The 19,765-nt window shown below is 33.7% G+C and overlaps 1 protein-coding gene across 1 annotated transcript; it reads right to left on the minus strand.

Annotated features, from left to right (window-relative positions):
* Positions 1-1,985: 1,985 nt before the first annotated feature.
* On the minus strand, positions 1,986-5,502 carry LOC108215170 (receptor protein kinase TMK1). The gene is made up of 2 exons (XM_017387549.2): positions 3,024-5,502; positions 1,986-2,722 (listed from the first exon to the last, which is right to left on the minus strand). The coding sequence occupies exons 1-2, from the start codon at positions 5,335-5,337 to the stop codon at positions 2,190-2,192; spliced, it is 2,847 nt and encodes a 948-aa protein (XP_017243038.1). The 5' UTR covers positions 5,338-5,502; the 3' UTR covers positions 1,986-2,189.
* Positions 5,503-19,765: the final 14,263 nt, after the last annotated feature.

Genomic DNA, 19,765 nt, shown 5'->3' on the forward strand with positions numbered 1-19,765 from the left:
AATTAAACAATATATTAAAGATAATGTCTATACAAATATAAGTATTCATTTCATGCATTTTGGTTGAATTACTCGAACGTTCTTCATCATATGCCCTCATATCGTCAACTATAACTGCGAGTTCATATAAAATTTCATCACCAAGACCTGCTTACAATTAGGAAGCGGAAACGAAAACAATCTGAAAATCTAAGTCAAAATCGAATAAAAGCAAACTGAAAATAAATCAAATCATAAAACAAAGATACAAGAGTGTTATAAGTGTTTAGATGATGATGCTCGGTATATTAGACTAGCGAATTTATTTTTTGTTTTAAAATATAGATATAAATTGAAATATATCACAACGTTATCACTGTTGGACGATGATCTGTTGTACCTGTTAAATTATGAAGCTTGGTACTCATCACTCATGGAGTCATGTCGGACCCATCAACAACGAAGGTGTTTGGGAGCTCATAGTATTTTTATTCGGTTAATTAAATTCAAAAATTATTCCATATTCGAACTGTTACATACATATTAAATTAGGAGAGTGTTATTTCTTTTTGCGGGAAACAACTGGATGATGCATGTGCTCCTGAGCTGATGGGTCCAGTTTTGATGATAACAATTAACAGAAGTGGGAAAAGAACACATCATTGACACGATATTTGCAAGATCCTCTGGAATAGGTGACCCAACGTGCACCCATGTGTTTTTTTGGCCAAGATGCTGCTGCTCCTGCATCAACACATTTTTTAATGCTACTCTGTTTTACTCCGATTACTGCTACTGCCACCTGTTACAGCTTGCTATGTTTTGTGCCTTTGCCGTTCATAGTAATAGGGGAGAGCATGGGCCGGTTCGGCTCGGTTTCGGAATAAAACCGGAACCGCAACCATATATCCTCGGTTTTTAAAATCGAAAACCGCAACCGCCGGTTCGGATTCGGTTTCGGTTTCGGTTTAAAAAACCCCGGTTCGGTTATAAGCGGCTCGGTTTCGGTTACAAAACCGACAACTATAAAATTAAAAAATAATATACAAATAAGACAAATTTATGCGCATAATCCAAAGATAAAAATTCGAGCAGACACTTGCATTTTCATCACTGAACATATGAGATGTAGATTGATCTGCAGCAACACTGGCACTAGTAGCAGAATAAACCCCCTACTGAAATTAAATGGATAGAAGTAACTTCTCAGGTTATATAGTAATTTTTTTTATCTTGCTGCCTGCAGCTCTTAGGATTATAGTTCTACGCATGTCTCTTAACCTTCTTTCTATATTCAAGTTTGGCATGTTAAAAGCATTACATAATGCAAAATCACACTGCATATACATAAATGGAACTAAAATAACTATACGCCATCACAAATAACATTATATATTATATATTTATTAATATATAATATATTTATGATATACATTATATATTTATTAATATATTATATATAATATTTATTATTTAATTATTATTTTAATAATCGGTTCGGTTCGGTTTTTATCGGTTCGGTTGGAAGGTATAACCGGAACCCAACCATTTAAATCGGATCGGTTTTTAGTTTTTCGGTTTCGGTTTCGGTTCGGTTATTTTCGGATCGGTTTTCTCCGGTTTTCTCCGGTTTCGGTTCGGTTTCGGTTTTAAATCGGTTTTTTGCTCAGCCCTACATAGTAATAAGGGTTAATCCGCCCATGGGCAGATGCTAAGGGCGGAAGTTTATAAGTTTGGGACATTGTGATTGGTGTGGTTGTCACATGTGCAGGAGGTCCACCATTATAAGAGCCAATCAAAATTTCCAAACTTATAAATTTCCGCGCTTAGCAAGTGGCACACGCTAAAAAAGTTGTACTAATAAAACAGTATATTAGAGCTGGTTTGCACATCCAGGATGGGCTATCAGGAAAAAGAAAGAAAGAAACAAACTCCAGTACTAATTTCTGGATAGTAATATATGAGGAGAATGGATAGACAGACAAGCAAACAACTGGAGTTTGACAGATAGAAAGACACTGTGCAATCTTTGAATTGAATTCTTTTCAAACTTACAAAAAAGTAAAGAATATCCAGACTAGAAATCTAAATAACAAAAAGGGTGACAGCAAAGCTTACAAGATCACAACAATATAACAAAAAAAAGAAAAGACACAGACAGAATAACCAGCCCCATATTCATTATCACTACAATTTCAATTTTCTATCTGTCACCTTCCATCTGCTGATGTGAATGATTCAGCAAACCCATAAGGCAGTGTTGGTATACTTGTGGTAGTATTATCTAAACTTGCAACAAAGGAAGAAGAGGCCGACGAATCTGCGTGACTTCTGCCTTCGAATGCTTGCCATTTCTTAAGTGCTTGTGGCAAAGACATGTCGAGATCAATCCCATATATGTCGTCCGAGCTTTGCTCTGATGGTTGCCATAGCTCTACAAGAGAGGATAACACATTCACTGCATGACCCATGTCAGGCCTCTGATATGGTTCTCGGGCACAGCAATGGCCTGCTAGTTCAGCTGTAGTGTGTATGCTGGAAAGGGTCTCGTCGTTTAGGTCTAGTGTGGGATCAATGGCCTTCCGGAATGTGTCTTTGTTTAGGTGCATTCTTCGGAACCATGTTACCAGATGCATGCTTTCTTCGGGTTGGCTTTCATCAAGTGCCTTTCTACCTGTGATTAGCTCCATTAAGATCACGCCGAAACTGAAGACATCAACTTTTGTGGTCACGCGTCCAGTTACTGCAATTAAATATCATTCAATAAGAATTAGGACGGGTTCGTGGACGTGAGAATTGACAATGTAAATGTGTATTCTGATAGTTGATGCTAATAAAACATAGAAAACAAACTAAAAACTCCATTTCAGAATGGTTCAAAGTATGCTTTTGTTTCTTATCTGAGATATAAATTGAAAACTCTAATTCTAGACTGCTCTATGCACAAACAAATGAATTAGCCAACATAGCAAAATCAGAAAAGAGAAACATGATTATGTTATATACAAGACAGTTTTTTGGTGATAAGAGAAATCAGAACACACCTGCATATTCTGGTGCTAGATACCCAAAAGTTCCAGCAATTCTTGTCTCGACGGACCCCTTGCCTTCAGGAGCCAAGCGTACAAGACCAAAATCTGAAACCTTGGCTCTCATATCATCACCAAGAAGAATGTTGGATGGCTTTAGGTCCCTATGTATAAAACTTTGGTGGGCCAAACCATGAAGGTATTCAACACCTCTTGCAACATCCAATGCAATAGTCAACCTTCTTGTCCAGTCCAGTGGCTTTAGCCCTTCTTCTGCCCAATTGAAAAGATGGCTACTAAGTGTTCCTTGAGGCATGTATTCGTAAACAAGAAGCTTTTCATTTCCATCTAAACAGTAGCCAAGCAGTGCGACAAGGTGTCGATGTCGAACCTTTGTTAAAACAGCAATTTCAGACTTGAACTCGGTCAGGCCCTTTCCTATGATAACCCCACCGTCCGATCTCTTCACAGCAATCTTAGTTCCATCATGCAATTCCCCCTTGTAGACTGTACCGAAGCCTCCTTGCCCCAATATATTTTCATCACTAAAGTTGTTTGTCACATTTTTCAGAACTTGTATGGAAATAACCATGTTGCCTGCCTCAACCATCTGGATGTCATTAGTCGTTTCACTGGCAGGAAGTGTGTGTACTTCACTAACAGCACCCACACTAACACTTGATCCAGCAACTGTGATCTTCATACTTTCATTATCCGATCCAGAAAGTCGAGGATGGATCACCATAGCATTGGGGCTTTGTACTCTGCTAAAGCGCTTTTGCTTACTTTTGTAGAAACAAAAAGCAGCTAAGCCAATCAAGACTATCACAAAAACACCCCCCAGCAAAGAAAGCACAATGATGCCAACAGAACTTTTAGACTTCTTACCACTATTTTCGGAATTATCATCATTACCTGAACTTGAATTGCCATTGGAACTGCTGCCAGGAGACGATGAATCACTCTTGTCCTTTCCAATATCTGTGTTCCCTTCTGTTTTCAAATTCAAATTAGCCTTAAAAGCAGGCAACTTACCATGGAGCTGATTGTATGACACATCTAGCATAGTTAGCGCAGGTAGAGTAGCGAGTTCTTCTGGGATTGTTCCAGTTAAATTATTATCGGCAAGAACTAGTCTTTGCAGAGATTTCAGTGCAACAAATTCAGAAGGAATTGTACCTGTCAGCCCCATCTTCTCAAAGTTAACAATAGTAATATTTCCATTGCTACAAGTAATTCCCACCCAACTTAAACAAGGATCATTCCCCTTCCAGTTGTCCGCAAATTTCGATGGATAACCGAATGATTTTACAATAGAAAGCAATGAATTTACCCTAGGATCACAGTCCCCGGGTTTAGGCAAACAAAAGCTATTACTGTCCTTCACCATATCCACGCTAACCGAATTCTTGAACACAGGCAAAGGTCCTTGAAACATATTATTTGTCAAATTAACAACTTTCAAGGACTCCAGATTTACCAGAGACTCCGGAACCGGACCAGTAAATGAATTATCACGAATACTCAAGCTTTCCAAAGCCTTCAACTCAGAAAGATCTGGAAGCGGACCAGAAAATGAATTCGAATGCAACCAAATTTCCTTCAAAGATGTCATATTCTGCAAAACATCAACACGTCCACCAAGTTTACCACTTCCCATCTGGCCATTAACCCAAAATGACTCAATTTCCGAACCCGAAAAGCTCAAAGGCAATTCACCCTCCAAGCTATTAAAAGCAAGGTGCAAATTGACCAATCCCGGAAACTCATCAGGCCCAAAAAAGTCAGGTATTTTCCCAATTATATTAGCAGAATTAGCCGAAAAGTTCTGAAGAGCAGAAGCATTTCGCAAAGTCTCCGGAATCTCCCAAGCAGAAAAGGGATTATTATCCATTTCAACAGATTGCAATGAGTTCAACTTGGTGAAAAAATCAACAGGAACAGAGCTAAACTGATTATTACTAAGCATTAGAACTTGTAACAAAGATAGGCCACTTAAAGTGGGTAAAGGCCCAGATATATTATTCCATTGCAACTCCAAACGCTCAAGTTGAGTAAGCTCTGATAAGTTGGGAGGGAGTGTACCTTGCAGATTTTGATGCCCAATTTGAATCTTGGTGACCCTCTTTCCTTCTGAGCAAACCACATGGGTCCATTTGCATGGATCAGGGCCGGTCCATCCAAGTTCTGGAGATGGGTCGAGAGTCTTTCTGAGAGCTAACATGACTGTAGTATCATCAGGCTGTGTCTGAGAGTCTGAAGAGAGGAAGAGCAGAGATGTGGAGGTGAGAAAGATGAGCAGCAGCTTGAAGCTGAGATGAAATATCATAGTGGTGTGCTTGTGCAAGTTTGATTAGAGTTGAGTGTGTGTTTGGGGAGAGTTGCCAAGAGGGAGGATTGGAAGGAGCAAGAGGAGGAGGAGGGAGGGGGAAACTATACTACAGCACATGGGGGGATCCACGTATATACAGGGGACATGTATGTATGTATGTTTCTCGTATGTTTGAATGTTTATATTTCACTTATTTAGGAACTGTCAGTTAGTTTAGTTAGGATATTGTTTTAAGTAATTACTCCCTCTGTCCCATTTAATTGTATACGTTTCCCTCTGTCCCATTTAATTGTATACGTTTCTTTTTAACTGCTCGACACGCATTTCAATGCTCTTATAAAATATAGTTCCGTAACTTATTTTTGCGATTTTCTTTTTCTGTATAAAAATATAACATCCAAACTTTAATTCAAAAAAGAAAAATTTTAAAAATAGATTGCACAACTACATTTTGCAGGAGCATTAAAGTCCGTGCCGCGTCCCCGTCCCCCAATGTATACTACTCAGGGGGACGGAGTGAGTAACTTTCTAGTATCGTGAACAGAGAAGTCCAACGAATTTGAAATATCAAATCCATTTTGTAAAAGATCTGAACAAGTCCGAGAGTGCAACAGGTCTAGTATTTTAAAAAAATCCAAATTTTTATCTGAATTTTGAAAAATTCGAACATTTTAGGAAGTAATCAGGTCTAGTATTTTTGAAAAATACGGACCCGATCTTGTCCGATTTTAAGAAAATCCGGCCCGATCTGTTTTTAAAAAATCCAAATTTTTTGACCGAGATTGGATTCGACTCGAACAGGTTTTTTGTATATACGTAATCGTGAACATGATTATTCGTCATTTCTGAGTTGATAAAGCTAGATTGGATGTTGTAATATATAAAAGTGTATCCAACTCTTATTTAGTAAAATGCAAAATGATAATTGAATGTTATTGGTTTTTATGTTTCAAATAAATGATTAAAACTCGTCTTTATGAAAAAACCCAGGGTATTTATCACATATACGACATTGCATATAGTTATTGCAATTATACGGTACTTACAAAATCATCATTTCATGTTCATGTGCTTTTTCAAAAATAATTGCAAGCTTCTGGTGTTCCATCTCTACTCCCCCCTCCCTCTCTCGCGTCCTCCCACTCTCTCTTCAGCTCTCTCATTCAAAAAAATGCAACGTCGGCTGGCGGTTTCCACCACGATCACCGTACCCTATCTCTCTCCACCACATCGCCACCTCCATCTTCCTTCAACCTCTATCACTGCCACATTTCGGGACTGGCATCAGCCTATGAGATCTCAGAGATGAAGCGAACACCGGAAAGGACACAAGACGTACTAGAGTTATCATCGTGCTCAATTGGTTGTTCTTGTTGATGCGATAACAAAAGCAACAAAGCGTAAACGCAAAGAAAACTAGTTTAAGGATACAAATTTTATATTTTCTTTGATTTTTGTGTTTTAAATTTAGTTTTTAACTTTTTAGATTTAATTGTTATTTAGTTGATTTTGTGGTTGCTCTAAGATTATTTTGTGGTTGCTTTCGTGTTATTTATAATGGCTCCGCAAAGTACTCATTTTCGTCATTTGCAACCACTTGCAACTTATTATGTAAATAAATGTAATTTTCAACAAATATTTTCAAATTTGTATTTGTGGTTGCATATATGATTGTTAGCGGTTGCAAATATAGTTGCATATGCAACCTCCGTAGGTTTGCAAATATTTTTTGAAATATAGTATTTTCACAATTTATTTTAAAAAATGACAATAATTTTGCAAAAATTCTTTTAGACTTGTGTATTTATAAAAAATGTCAAAAAACTAATCCCTTTTTTTGCTAACAAAGTGACTCTCAGTCATCTTTTATGAATTGTGAGTATATATAACTACTGCAAATTTGAAATTTTCATCGTCAAAATAAAAAATGATGACATTCAGCCCATAATTTATATTTTCTTCTTTTTTATTTAATTTTTTTTTTGAAATCTCTTTTTTATTTAATTTAAGAATATACTATCATAACATTTGCGCCTTATTTTTCATTTTTAAAATTATTAGTGTTCGTAAAAAGCGATATAGGAGAGAATTGAATCCAAATTTTAGCGGTGATTAATGAATTGCATTTTTTTAGTTGGTCCCTAACCCCGCATGTGTGTGTCTAATCAACCATCGAGGAAAGAAAGAAGGGCGACAAAGTGAAGTTCAGATTTTTTTGATCAAATAATTATATCCTCCAACTATACAAAGTTCTTAAACAAAAATAGTTATAAAATATTACAATCAAATATTTTAAATTATGTGAAAGAATCTTGGTTCCAATGGGACGTACTCTACTATAATTTTAGTCAACCACTTATGTTTAGTAAAAATATATTAAGCTAGTATATATATTATTTATAAAAATTTAAAATAATAATAATGTTATGTAAATTGAAAGTTGAGAGAGCTAGATATGAGAGAAAGGAGTAGATATCATTATATATTCATATGATTATACAAATGGCCTTTATATAGGATTACAAGTGTTAGTTACAAGTAAACCCCAATGTCTAGCTAATGAAAAGCCAAATGTCTAGTTAGTGAAAACCTGACGAAGGACATCCACATAAATATATTATTTATAACACCCCCCTTGAATGTTTGCCAAATGAAATAATGTACTGTTATAGCCTTCCTTGAGAAGCCCTTTCGGAGAAAAACCAAGCAAAGGAACAAAAATATTTATTTCATAATGTGCACGTGAGGCTGCCTCGTTAAAAACCTTTCCAGGAAAACCCAGTGGGAAAAACCATCGATATGGGAAAAAGAGTACAACATGCATTTTCTCCCCCTCATGATAATATCAAATAATATCTTTGAGTTGATCAACTCCTTTGTTCCAAAACTTCTCAAATATAGATGTTAAAAGTGCCTTCATTAAGTTGCGTAGCTATCATCATAAGCAGTCATGGGAGCTTTCATATATTGTTGGTGGAGTTCCCATCTTTGTAAAATATCATAATCTTGTCATGCTACACTGTTTTTCCAGCTTTAGCCATCTTAGATTGTCGAAGTCAAAATATTATGGAAGAAATTTCTGCAACAACTCATGTTATACCAAAAGGGAAACTCGAATTTAATTTATTCAATTTTGATCCACCGTTATCATAATTGAAATGAGGACTTTGCTCTTGTAAAATTAACTTAAAACCCTTAAGAAATTACTGGAGATAGAATAAAATTTTAGGATTCACACGCGTTTAGAGCGAGCAATTACTTATCAATGAACACTAATCAAAAGCGAAAAACATGCTTTTAATAAATCTATAATTATGTCAAATATGTTTAATAAAACATGTTTTACATATATAAGGTACGGACCGAGAATTTCTTTCTTTTAACTTTCCAAGAAGTTCAGTGTACTATATTTATAATCCTTTTGTGATTCATATATAACAAAATATCACTCATTGAGAGGTATTCTTTTTCAATATATAAACACGAAATATTTTATCACCAAAGTAACATAGATCTATTTTAATGATGAGGTGCAACTTCGTTCAATGTCAACTATAAACACAGTCTAGTTTCCATCTGCTCAGAGACTTTATGAGTTGTCACCTATAATTTGGTATACAATGATAACATGTATTTTGTGTTGGACTAGTAGTCCATTTCATTTGAGGATGCTATGTTGTGGAGAGTTTGTTATATGGTAGTTAAGATTCTTCTAGGATAATCATGGTGAAGTGGGCCATATAGAACTTAAATTAAATCATCACATATTGTGAGATTATTTAACAATCAAAAAATCGTATCCACCACAAGATACTATTATTCTTCATCACCAATACAAGGTCATCATATAATTGTCTGAGTTTTACATTCATAATTTCTCAAACTTCATTTTGTTTTCACACAAATAATTATTCATATCCGCTGACTTGACTGACACCTTTAGGTGTGTTAACTGCAGTTTCAAATATTTCTCTATTTTTCAGAGATAAAAAATCGTAGGTAGCACTACTTTCACAACTTCAGGTGTGAGAGGACTACTGGTCCAAATAGTTTTTCTTTATAATTGCCTCAATTATGTCCCTTTTTTTTCTTGGCCAATTTTATCTATATTCTCCAATAGATTTTTTTTTTTCATGAACCTCATTATCACTATTAACCTCAAGTTGAATAAATATCATCGACGTCGATTCGATTTATGATCTCACATTATTCTGGACATGACATAGTATATTGAGACTTTAAGTACTTTTATGTTTTCTCTAATTTGTCATGTCGATAATCTCTTCTGGAGATCCTTCGAAAATTATTGACTTTCTCAAACCAATTATCATAGATACTTTTACTACAACATTAACTTGTCATGTCTATAATCTCCTATGGAGATGTTTCTTGAGTTATAGACTTCTCAATCTAGCCATCATTAACCACTGCTCCCTTTTATTTTAAATATTTTATTCAAATATGGAACCTGTTATTTTATCATATTTCAGGCATTTTTTATAGACATAAAGTTGTCCTTCTACGACATTAATATCATTGGAGCATATGTAGCCGGTGTTTGTGACGTAGTCACTATTTCTGGTCATCTGAAAAAATTATCTTATGAACTTCTGGTTCATATTCTTTATTTTAAGGATCAAGAAGAGGCAATGATAATTTATTCTTATATTTCTATTTTCACCGGCTATGTATTTTCTCCCCCTGATTTTGTGATAACAAACTCATTAAATCTAGTCATAACAACTACATTTTGATGATTCCAAATGCACTCATATGTAATATATATCAAATTGATGAATCGATCTTACTGACGTGGTGGAAAATCTGTGATAACCAAATAATTTGTTTATGATGGGGAGAGATTATGAAAATTTGTTTATATGAGTTGAATCGAAAAATATGTGATAAAAAATAATCAACAATTTTTATGGAAGAGATAATACTCATTGTGAGATTCACCATCGTCATTATAAGCATATTACATATATTCTAAATAATGAATCTTGCATACTTCAAACTGCAAGTTGATAATAACTTCGTATACAATCTATTGATCACTAGGTAGGACTCTTGGATCGAAGAGTCACTTATGACTAATAATTTTTGGATTCATTTTAAATCAAATTGATTACAATTTTACAATCTAAACTTGCCTTATATCCTATTTGGCAAATATAAAATAATGTTGGAGATCACAAAAGCGAATCATCATACTTGATACATGAATAATTAAGATTATATTTATCTCCAAAGTTAAAAGAAATGAATCCCAAAATTTTATATAAAGTTTACACGTATTTGATAATGACATAATAAAACTATATGATCATCCATAAAAGGGAATTAAAAATATATATAAGACATTATCACTGAAAATAAAACAATGGAACAAGAAAACTATTAATCATATCGAAAAGGGTCAATTTCGTATGCATATACCAAATCAATCGGTAACAACAAATATACAGAGACACAAGCATATTAAGGTTAAATTAAATTATCACTTAAATAGGTAAATATTAGTTTAGAGTACCCACTACTAAAATCATATATATCATCAATGTATGCATGTTGAAGAATTAACATGTCTAATATCAAACATACTAACCAACTAAAACTGTAGAATATCAAGGGACTTTTCAGAAGTATCTAAAATTTCTCAATTCTGATGTAACATTAATTTGATATAATTTTGGAGAAATGCAAAACTATCATAACTCAAAGATACACGTTTTGTATAGTACAATAAAATAAAAAAAGGATGATGGAGAGAGGCGTACCTTAAAATCTTACATTCTTTTACGTTCAAGATTTTTTACGTCAAGAAAAATCATTACACAAAGTAATGATAAGAATCTTTAACATCTGAAAGTATAACTCATTCTTTGCAACACAAGTCCTCGTTGATTACCTCATCTAAATTTTTCAAACCATGATCCTATTTAATATGAAGTACAAGAATATGCGAATAAAGCAGAAGAGCGAGTCTTACAAACAAAGCAGAAGAGCAAGTCGTACAATATACAACAAAATGAAAAAGCGAGTCGTGCTGATAACGTGTTATGTAATAATATATGTCAAAAGAAAATTGAGAGAGTTATATATGAGAGAAACGATTAGATATCATTGTATATTCGTATGGTTATACAAATAGCCTTTATATAGGATTACAAGTGTCAGTTACAAGTAAAACCAAAGGTCTATCTAATGAAAAACCAAAAGTCTAGTTAGTGAAAATCCAAAGGACACCCACATAAATACATTATTTATAACAAATAATATATTATCGTTATAATATAGTCAATAAATACAACAAATACATCAAAATACAATGGCATGATGATTAGAGCATGATAACTTTTTAAATTTATAATTGTGTTGTGACTAGCAGATTAGAGCATGATAATTTTGAATTCATAATTGTATTGCGACTAGCATATCCAATAATCATATTTGCTCTCTTTGAACCGTTGCGGGCTTTGTTTGATGATCCACCACTTTGACTAACTATTTAAGAATGATTCTAAGATTTCACATTATTTCTGTCATTTCCTCTAGATGATTCAGGATCAGCATGTTCAGTACTTGTATTAGTGTTCCAACTGGCAACTTTATGTCTATATACTTTGATGTAATAAATATCTTCAAATTCCAGAGTCTCAAACTCATCTTCTGGAGCTTGTTATCGTGAAACGTTAAATTAAGACTTTCTATGAACTTTTGATCATCGACCAAATAAATCTTGTAGGCTTTGACTCCATAGAATAGCCAAGAAAATGTCTTCATCAGATTTTGCATCAAACTTCCATAGAAGTTCATCTTTATGCACAAAGCATTTTACACCAAATACATAAAAGTATTTGAGTGACGGTTTTGATTGGCCATAACTTCGTATGGTTTATTTTTCAGATCTTTATTTATCAGAGTTTGGTTTTAAATATAAAAAGCGATATTCATAGCCTAGAATAGATTGGAAATTTTTATTGACTCAACATTGTCCTTGCAGCTTTAGCCAACGACTATAGATGTTAGGCCAGGTTTATTCGAAACTCGATGTATATTTTTACGTATAACAAAAACCAATTTTTTCTTAAATTAGGCGTTGATAAAAATTTTGAATATATTTTTCATGTTTAATATAAAAGTAAATACAAAAAAATGTGTAGACTGAATATATCGAGAGTATATAATTTATCTTATTTTTAGAAAATATGAATTTAACTTTAAAAAAGAAAATTTATTTTCCTTGAATATATACTTATTCTTATAATAATAAATACATATACTAATTTAATATTTACTTTTCGTACACACACATATATATGAAAATAAGTTTTTACAGTAAAATACTCGTTCGATCCCATTTTCTGCGAGCTATTTTACTTTTCTGGAAGTTCTAAAAAGAATAAGCGTTTTACTTTTAATTTTTTTTTTAGATTTTTATAACCATATATATAAAATATAGTTAGTTAATATTTATTAGTTCGTAAAAGACTATCCATCTCAGAGAGGTCTGTGTTGTCCCAATTACCGAAACCTTTTTTATTAGGTATTTTCATTTTTCAACTATTATACGAGGCGAAGCCGGACGCCGGACGGGAGGAGTAAACCTTTTAGCCAAAAACATTCAAATGCATGGTTTGACAAGGAACATGTAGGTTGTTTGATTCGTTCTAAAGAACATGGGAAAATGGCCAACTTGGAATCGTTGGAAGATGTCTTTTACTTGCCTAGGCTAAGTCTTGCATGTGAAGCCACTGACACCTACATATACGCTGTTGGCCACCACAAGTGTATAGGCTTTTGCTCGTGAGGTGGCGTTGCTCAAGTAGCTGAGGGTATACGAATTAAGTTAATTATAAATATAGTAGTATAAGTTTATTATAATAATTATAATAATATTATAATAAGTAGATATACTGTATAATTTTATCCTTATTAGATTTTTCTTGAGGTCCCACGAACAGGAGTGTATAGGGCTGTAATTCGAGTCGGGCGGCTCGCGAGCTCGCCCGGCTCGAACTCGTTTAAGTGGGCTCGGCTCGGCTCGACTCGTTAAACGAGCCGAGTTCGGGTAAAGGTTTCGGCTCGTTTAATTAAACGAGCCGGCTCGACTCGACTCGTGAAATTAAACGAGCCGAGTTCGGGTAGAGGTTTGGGCTCGATTAAGTGTAAAATTATACGAGCTGGCTCGCTCGGCTCGTTAAAACCGGCTCGTTTAGCTAAACGAGCCGGCTCGACTCGACTCGTGAAATTAACCGAGTCGAGTTCGGGCAAAGATTTAGGCTCGATTAGTTAATCGAGCCGGCTCGGCTCGGCTCGATTAAAATTGGCTCGAATTAGGCTCGGCTCGAAACTCGCCCGGCTCGGCTCGAATTACAGCCCTAGGAGTGTACATCGTATTTGACAGCTGGTTGGTAATGTTTTTAGCTATCCGGTTTGAAATTTTATTCTAAGTAATAAAAAATAAATTCATGATCCGAAGATGTATGGGTTCTGATCCCCGGTATATGATTGTTGGGGAACTAGTAACCAACCCACATACTTCCCAACGTTAGATAAGTCTATGGACCGTCGACATTTAAAACATACAACACTTCTTATATATAGCCGTTTTAAACCACTACTAGGCTTACAACGTTTTTTACAAGCCTAAACCACACTGAGCTCAGAGGGGTTTTAGCAGTACATAGAAAATTTAGTGTTTAGTGTTTAAAAAGTGTTGTACGTGCGGAATTTTTTTTAAATCTGAGCCGTCCATAAACTCATCCAACGATAGAAAATGTATGAATTTGATACTAGTTTGTGAGCAATCATATGCAAGAGACGAGGACCCACTACTTTTTAGTTCAGATTTGTTTGGATCAGTTTCGATTTGTTGTTCAAACATATTTGAAATTAAGAAAAATCTTTATAAACAGAATCAATTAATTTGATAGGCGCGTTTCGGAATTCCATATTGTTATTTTAATTATCTTGAATTTTTTTTAACATGTATTCACGTTTCAAGTAACTATTGAGGTCAGATAAATATTTAGTCTATCGGTAATATTGTTGCATAGGGTTTCCCAAAACTTGCAACTCTCATCGTACATTTGATTTTTAATCTTGTATTTTGTGACTCAACTAGTAATTGTGATGTCAATGACATTCAGATAAAATTGTTTTAAACTGATTTTTTGAAATTCATTTACAATTTTCAATGATTTTGATTAAGAACTTGCTAATAATTAAGTATTAACTTTAATAATATGAATGAAAATAGACACATATAATTAAAATCTTCAGGTATAGTAAAAAGGTGAAACTCATACCCAATCTATTATAACTGGATTGAATTATAAGATATATACCATTTTAAATTTAAATGATGTGATTCGATCAGGTCTACCACATTATGGTCCGAACTTGTAAAATCATGTTCGTTAAATCTCATGTCGTCGCTGGTAATCAATGTCACTGTATCTTACGTATAATTAAATTAAAACATTAAGAAACAAGTTCAATATTATTTGAATCGAAATTTCAAATTCATAATAAATCATCATGTATTATTTTAATTCATCAAAAAGTGATTACATCCACTTTTTCAAAAAAAATGATTTATGTTTTTACCCGTGGCTTGTAGCTAGCATAATTAAATATTATTAACATGTTGATACATAATAAATTTCAGGGGTGAGCAGAAAAAACCGAAACAGCAAAAACCCCCTGAAAAAACCCGAAAAACCACACCGAGAAAAACCAAACCGAAAATAAAACCGAAAATAACCGAAATAAAAAACCGAAATTAATGGTGCAGTTTTATTTTCGATTTTATGCTAAAACCGCACCGAAATTAACCGAACCGAAATATATATATATATATATATATATATATATATATTAATAATAGTAATAAAGCACCTCAATCATTTTTACACTTCACATCTTATTTTATATCGAGGCTTCCTGTCCAGAGACACTAACTTGTTGAGTCACTTAAATAACTGAAGGGCACCCAAATATTTAAAGGAGCGTTTACTCGAAGATCAGGACTACTGTAGTTTGCAATAGAGCAGAAATATTTATGTTGTTAATCTGCTAATCAAATTTTATTATGAAACCTATTCTACTCTTTTTATTTATGTACTTTTTGAAGACTTTTTATTTGAATTTTATGATTAGTTACTTTTGAAATATATATGTTTTAGTTTTTATTGTGTATTAAGTTTTTTTAGATGAAAGTATGTAATGTTTCCTATATCCTCGTATATGGAAACATGAGTAACCGAACACACTATACATGTTTATGAAAATTTTATATTTTTTTTAAAAAAAATTTATTATGGACAAAAGTAGAAAAACCAAAAAAAACCGCAACCGACTAATGGTTAACCACAACCGAAAAACCTTTTTAATTGGTGTGGTTACGGTTAATGATAATTAACCGAACTGAACCGCATTTAACAGTTTGGTTACGGTTAATATCTGGAACCGCACCAAACCGCACCATGCACACCCCTATTAAATTTTATATCTCAAGAACAATAATTAAAATAAGTATATCAATAATATTAATATATTTCTAATAAATAATAAATTTCAAAAATTTATATAATCCCGTGCACAGTGATAAACTAGTAGTATGATAAAACAAAGAATACAAACCAGCCTAAAACAAATTTATCTAGCGGGATAGCGACGTCGTGAGATCGATGCCCACACACTCGATTACTGATTCTGGTTTGGCTCCAGTCTGACCAGGCAATGCCCAACCCAGGGCTAACACTGCTGTCATAAGCTCGCAACCCAGAGACAAAGGTAAGCGTAATTAAACTCAATGAGGGCAATGCATTGCTGATGAAGGATTCCAGCGAGCTACTAATCTTGTTTGAAGACGGCTCGTTCTTTCAGGGGTCAAAATCTTTTGGTAACATGATTGAAGACTTTGAGATGCCTCCGGGTCACCGTTTTCTTGCTAATGAACTTATGCTTCAATCAGACGAGCCCCCTCGCACTGATAGCGACCCCCTCACTCTTTCCTGAATTATTTCCCGGGTCGCTTGATGATGATAACTCAGTTGTCCGCAATGGGTCTTATGAATGGGCCAGTCAAAAAGCTCCGCCAGGGAAGCAAGTATCTAATTAGTTTCAGTTCCTTTTGGGGCCTTTGAGTGTTACTATTAACTCAAATCTGCATGACCATAGTTATTTCCTCTTCCTCTAGTTGTTAGGTGAATGATGTTTTGTCTCGGCGCTCCTTGCATATATATATATAGGGTGTACAAACCACCTTAGCGTACAAACTACAAACTAAAATTAAAAAGTCTCTAAATCAAATCGAAATATAGCACATATGGTATGGAAATTGATCGTTGCGAGATGAACAAAAATACAGTGAAGTCGGATTTCAAAAAAAGTTGACCGATTAACGGGAAAATTTAAATTAAAAACGGAGGGGAATCTGCAGATCATGTGTGACAGGGTGTATATTAACTGGTGTGTGGTTGCCCCTGCGGGACCATTGGATTAGATTCATCCAAGGTCTTATATTGAGTTTGTAGTTTGTACACTAACTTAGTTTGTATTTGAGCACTTCCCTATATATATATATTGCGTGTTAAGTTGGTTAGTTTGCAAGCAGGCTATAGCCTATAAGCCTTTCTGTGGGGGTGATGTGATGCTGATCATCCTTTTATAAGGGTTCCAGAGATTTTATTAATATCAATGCTTCGTTTATCAAATTGAAAAAAGAGACCTCAATTGTAATATATTGTTTTTTATTTTCGCTTTCTTTTAAAACTATTCTTTTTTCCTCTTTCCACTTTTAATTACAAAGAATCATATTTGTTTAAAAATTATCATTTTAAAATAAAAATCAATATATAATAATTACGTGGATATTAGTTCCAGACTATTCTTTAAACTATAAAATCTCTTATTTGAAAGAAACAAGTTTAGTATTAGATTATCAATTTTTATAAATTTTAAGTTATCTTTTTTCGATTGAGTAATAATGTATTAACTAGTTTTTTAGTCCATGCCTATAACGGTAAAAGTAATTATTATACTCATTTTGTATATATCTCATTTCTTTACAATTTTTTTAAACAGTTTGATATGTATTCTAATGTGCATATAAAATATAGGTTGCCAACTTTTCTAAAAAGATTCTTATTCTATATACGAGTTTAGTCATTAAATTTTTTTCAAAAGGAAAATATTAAAAATATATATCAAAATATATTTTATGAGAGACAGAGGAAGTAATAGATTAGTTATATGATAATTAACATTAGCGACCACATATCTTATAAGATAGATGTTAAAATAATATACTAATTTGTTACAATGTGGGAATCTCTTGATTTTTCTAAAAAAACTCTTAACTTTGCTAAGACAACCTCTTCATTTTTTCTAAGACTTTAACTCTTGACTTTTGTCATTTTGTAATCTACTGAATGAAATACAATTTGATATGAGGTCTTCTATCTCATATTTATGTTACATATAATATAGTGATTGACACTTTGCAGCCTTATGTTTAGGCACTTTAATTTGGTTTCAAACAATACTCTATTTTTTTATGAATGTGACCATTACTTGTTTTGCTATAACACATACTTGATAATTTTGAGCTTTTATCATTTTAGTAAAAAAAAATGAAATTGTTAGCTTCTGGACCATATTATTTTTTTGATATAAATTTTTGGCAAGTTTGATTGTTTTGTGAACAACTGGTTGCCTTCGGGTGTTTTTTCCCTTCCAATTCTCTATCTCTAACGACTGCATATATTCGTAATAAACAAAACATTGCTTGTTTACTATGTTTAATTATTATTTTGCTTTGCTAGTACATGACATATCTTTCTAGTTGTTAATATAATTTTTTTACTTCACTATTATGACATGAGTTTTTTTTCCTTCCTATATAAGTGTGTAATATACTTACGCTTTTATAATTCTATAATTTTATAAAAGATGTTGAATTTTACAAAACTTGAATTTGAAACTCTTGATATTATGAGAAAAAATAACTTGTCATGGATATTGGATATCGAAATTCATTTGGCTGCACAAGGTCTTGGAAATACGATTAAAGAGGGAAATTAAGAATCTGAGTCAAACCGCCCAGAAACTATGATGTTTTTTCACTACTGTTAGCTCCATGAAGCACTTAAAAGTGAACATCTTATTGTGAAAAATCCACTTGAATTATGTAAAAATTAAAAAGATAGATATGATCACGAAAAAACTAAGATTCTTCCAAAACGTGTTATGATTGAATGTATTTGAGGTTACGAGATTTTAAAACCGTTAGTGAATACAACTCCGCACTTTTCAAAATAACCTCTCAACTAAACCTATGCAGATAAAATATCACTGATACAGATATGTTAGAAAAATCTTACTCAACGCTCCATGCCTCAGATTTACTCCTCCAGCAACAATATGGTGAAAAAGATTTTACAAAATTTTCTGATTTAATTTCTTGTCTCTTGTTGATGAACAAAATAATTAGATTTTAATGAAGAATCATGAGTCTCGCCCAACTGGATCTAGCCCTTTCCTCAAGCGAATGTGGCAACATATAATTATGGGCGTGGACAAAGTGGTGTGCGTGGATGATGAGGTAATCGTGGACGTGGACGTGGACATGGATACCGTGGTCATGGATCTCAAGTCAAAAATCACCCTCTTTTAAAGTATGATAATTCTAATTCTAGCTTTAAGTTGGAGAAAAATATTGGGAAGGAGAAAAGAAAGGGTGCCATTAAAAATACATGTTACAGATATGGAATGAAAGGTCATTGGTCGTGTACCCGTTGTACGCCAAAAATATTTGGTTGATTTTTACCAACCATCCCTAAAGTACAAGGGCATGAATATTGAAACAAATTAGGTGTTCGAAGAATAAGAACATGCTGAAAATCTTTTTAAAATGATATATTTGGATGCAGCTGATTTTTATGAGACGCATGATGGAAACACTACTCCAAAAGATAATTAATATATTTTTATGAGACGCATGACGGAGACTAATTATGAATATATGTCTTTATGATGATTATAACTATTACCAATATTTATCTATTATTAAAGCACTACACCATAAGTGCTAATAGGCAATACTTTTTTCTAGTGTTGCAAGGAAAGTATTGCAACACCATTTTCCTATCTTCTACAGCGACACTCAAATGGCGTTGCACTATAGGAGTCATTATTGTTGCATTAGAGTTTAGTGCACCACCTTATCTTAGTGTTGCAGTAAAGCTAGAATCGAGCCGTTGTAATAGACCATTCTGGACCCATCCTGATGCTGTGGCAATGGGTCCCACAGCTGGGCCCATTTGCTGACGTGGCAGTGGGTCCCACATGCTGACATGGCAGTGAGCCCCACTGGTTGGACCAGTTCTCCTAACGTGGTCGTGGGTCCCACATG

This window comes from Daucus carota, chromosome 3, assembly GCF_001625215.2.
Source record: "Daucus carota subsp. sativus chromosome 3, DH1 v3.0, whole genome shotgun sequence".
NCBI classification, from domain to species: Eukaryota; Viridiplantae; Streptophyta; class Magnoliopsida; order Apiales; family Apiaceae; genus Daucus; species Daucus carota.

Bases quoted from the DNA above. Each gene is read 5' to 3' on its own strand.
- LOC108215170 (XM_017387549.2), bottom strand. From the start codon at position 5,337: ATGATATTTCATCTCAGCTTCAAGCTGCTGCTCATCTTTCTCACCTCC. The intron at 2,723-3,023 runs GTGTGTTCTGAT...ATTTAATTGCAG, and splicing joins TCTAGCACCAGAATATGCAG to TAACTGGACGCGTGACCACA.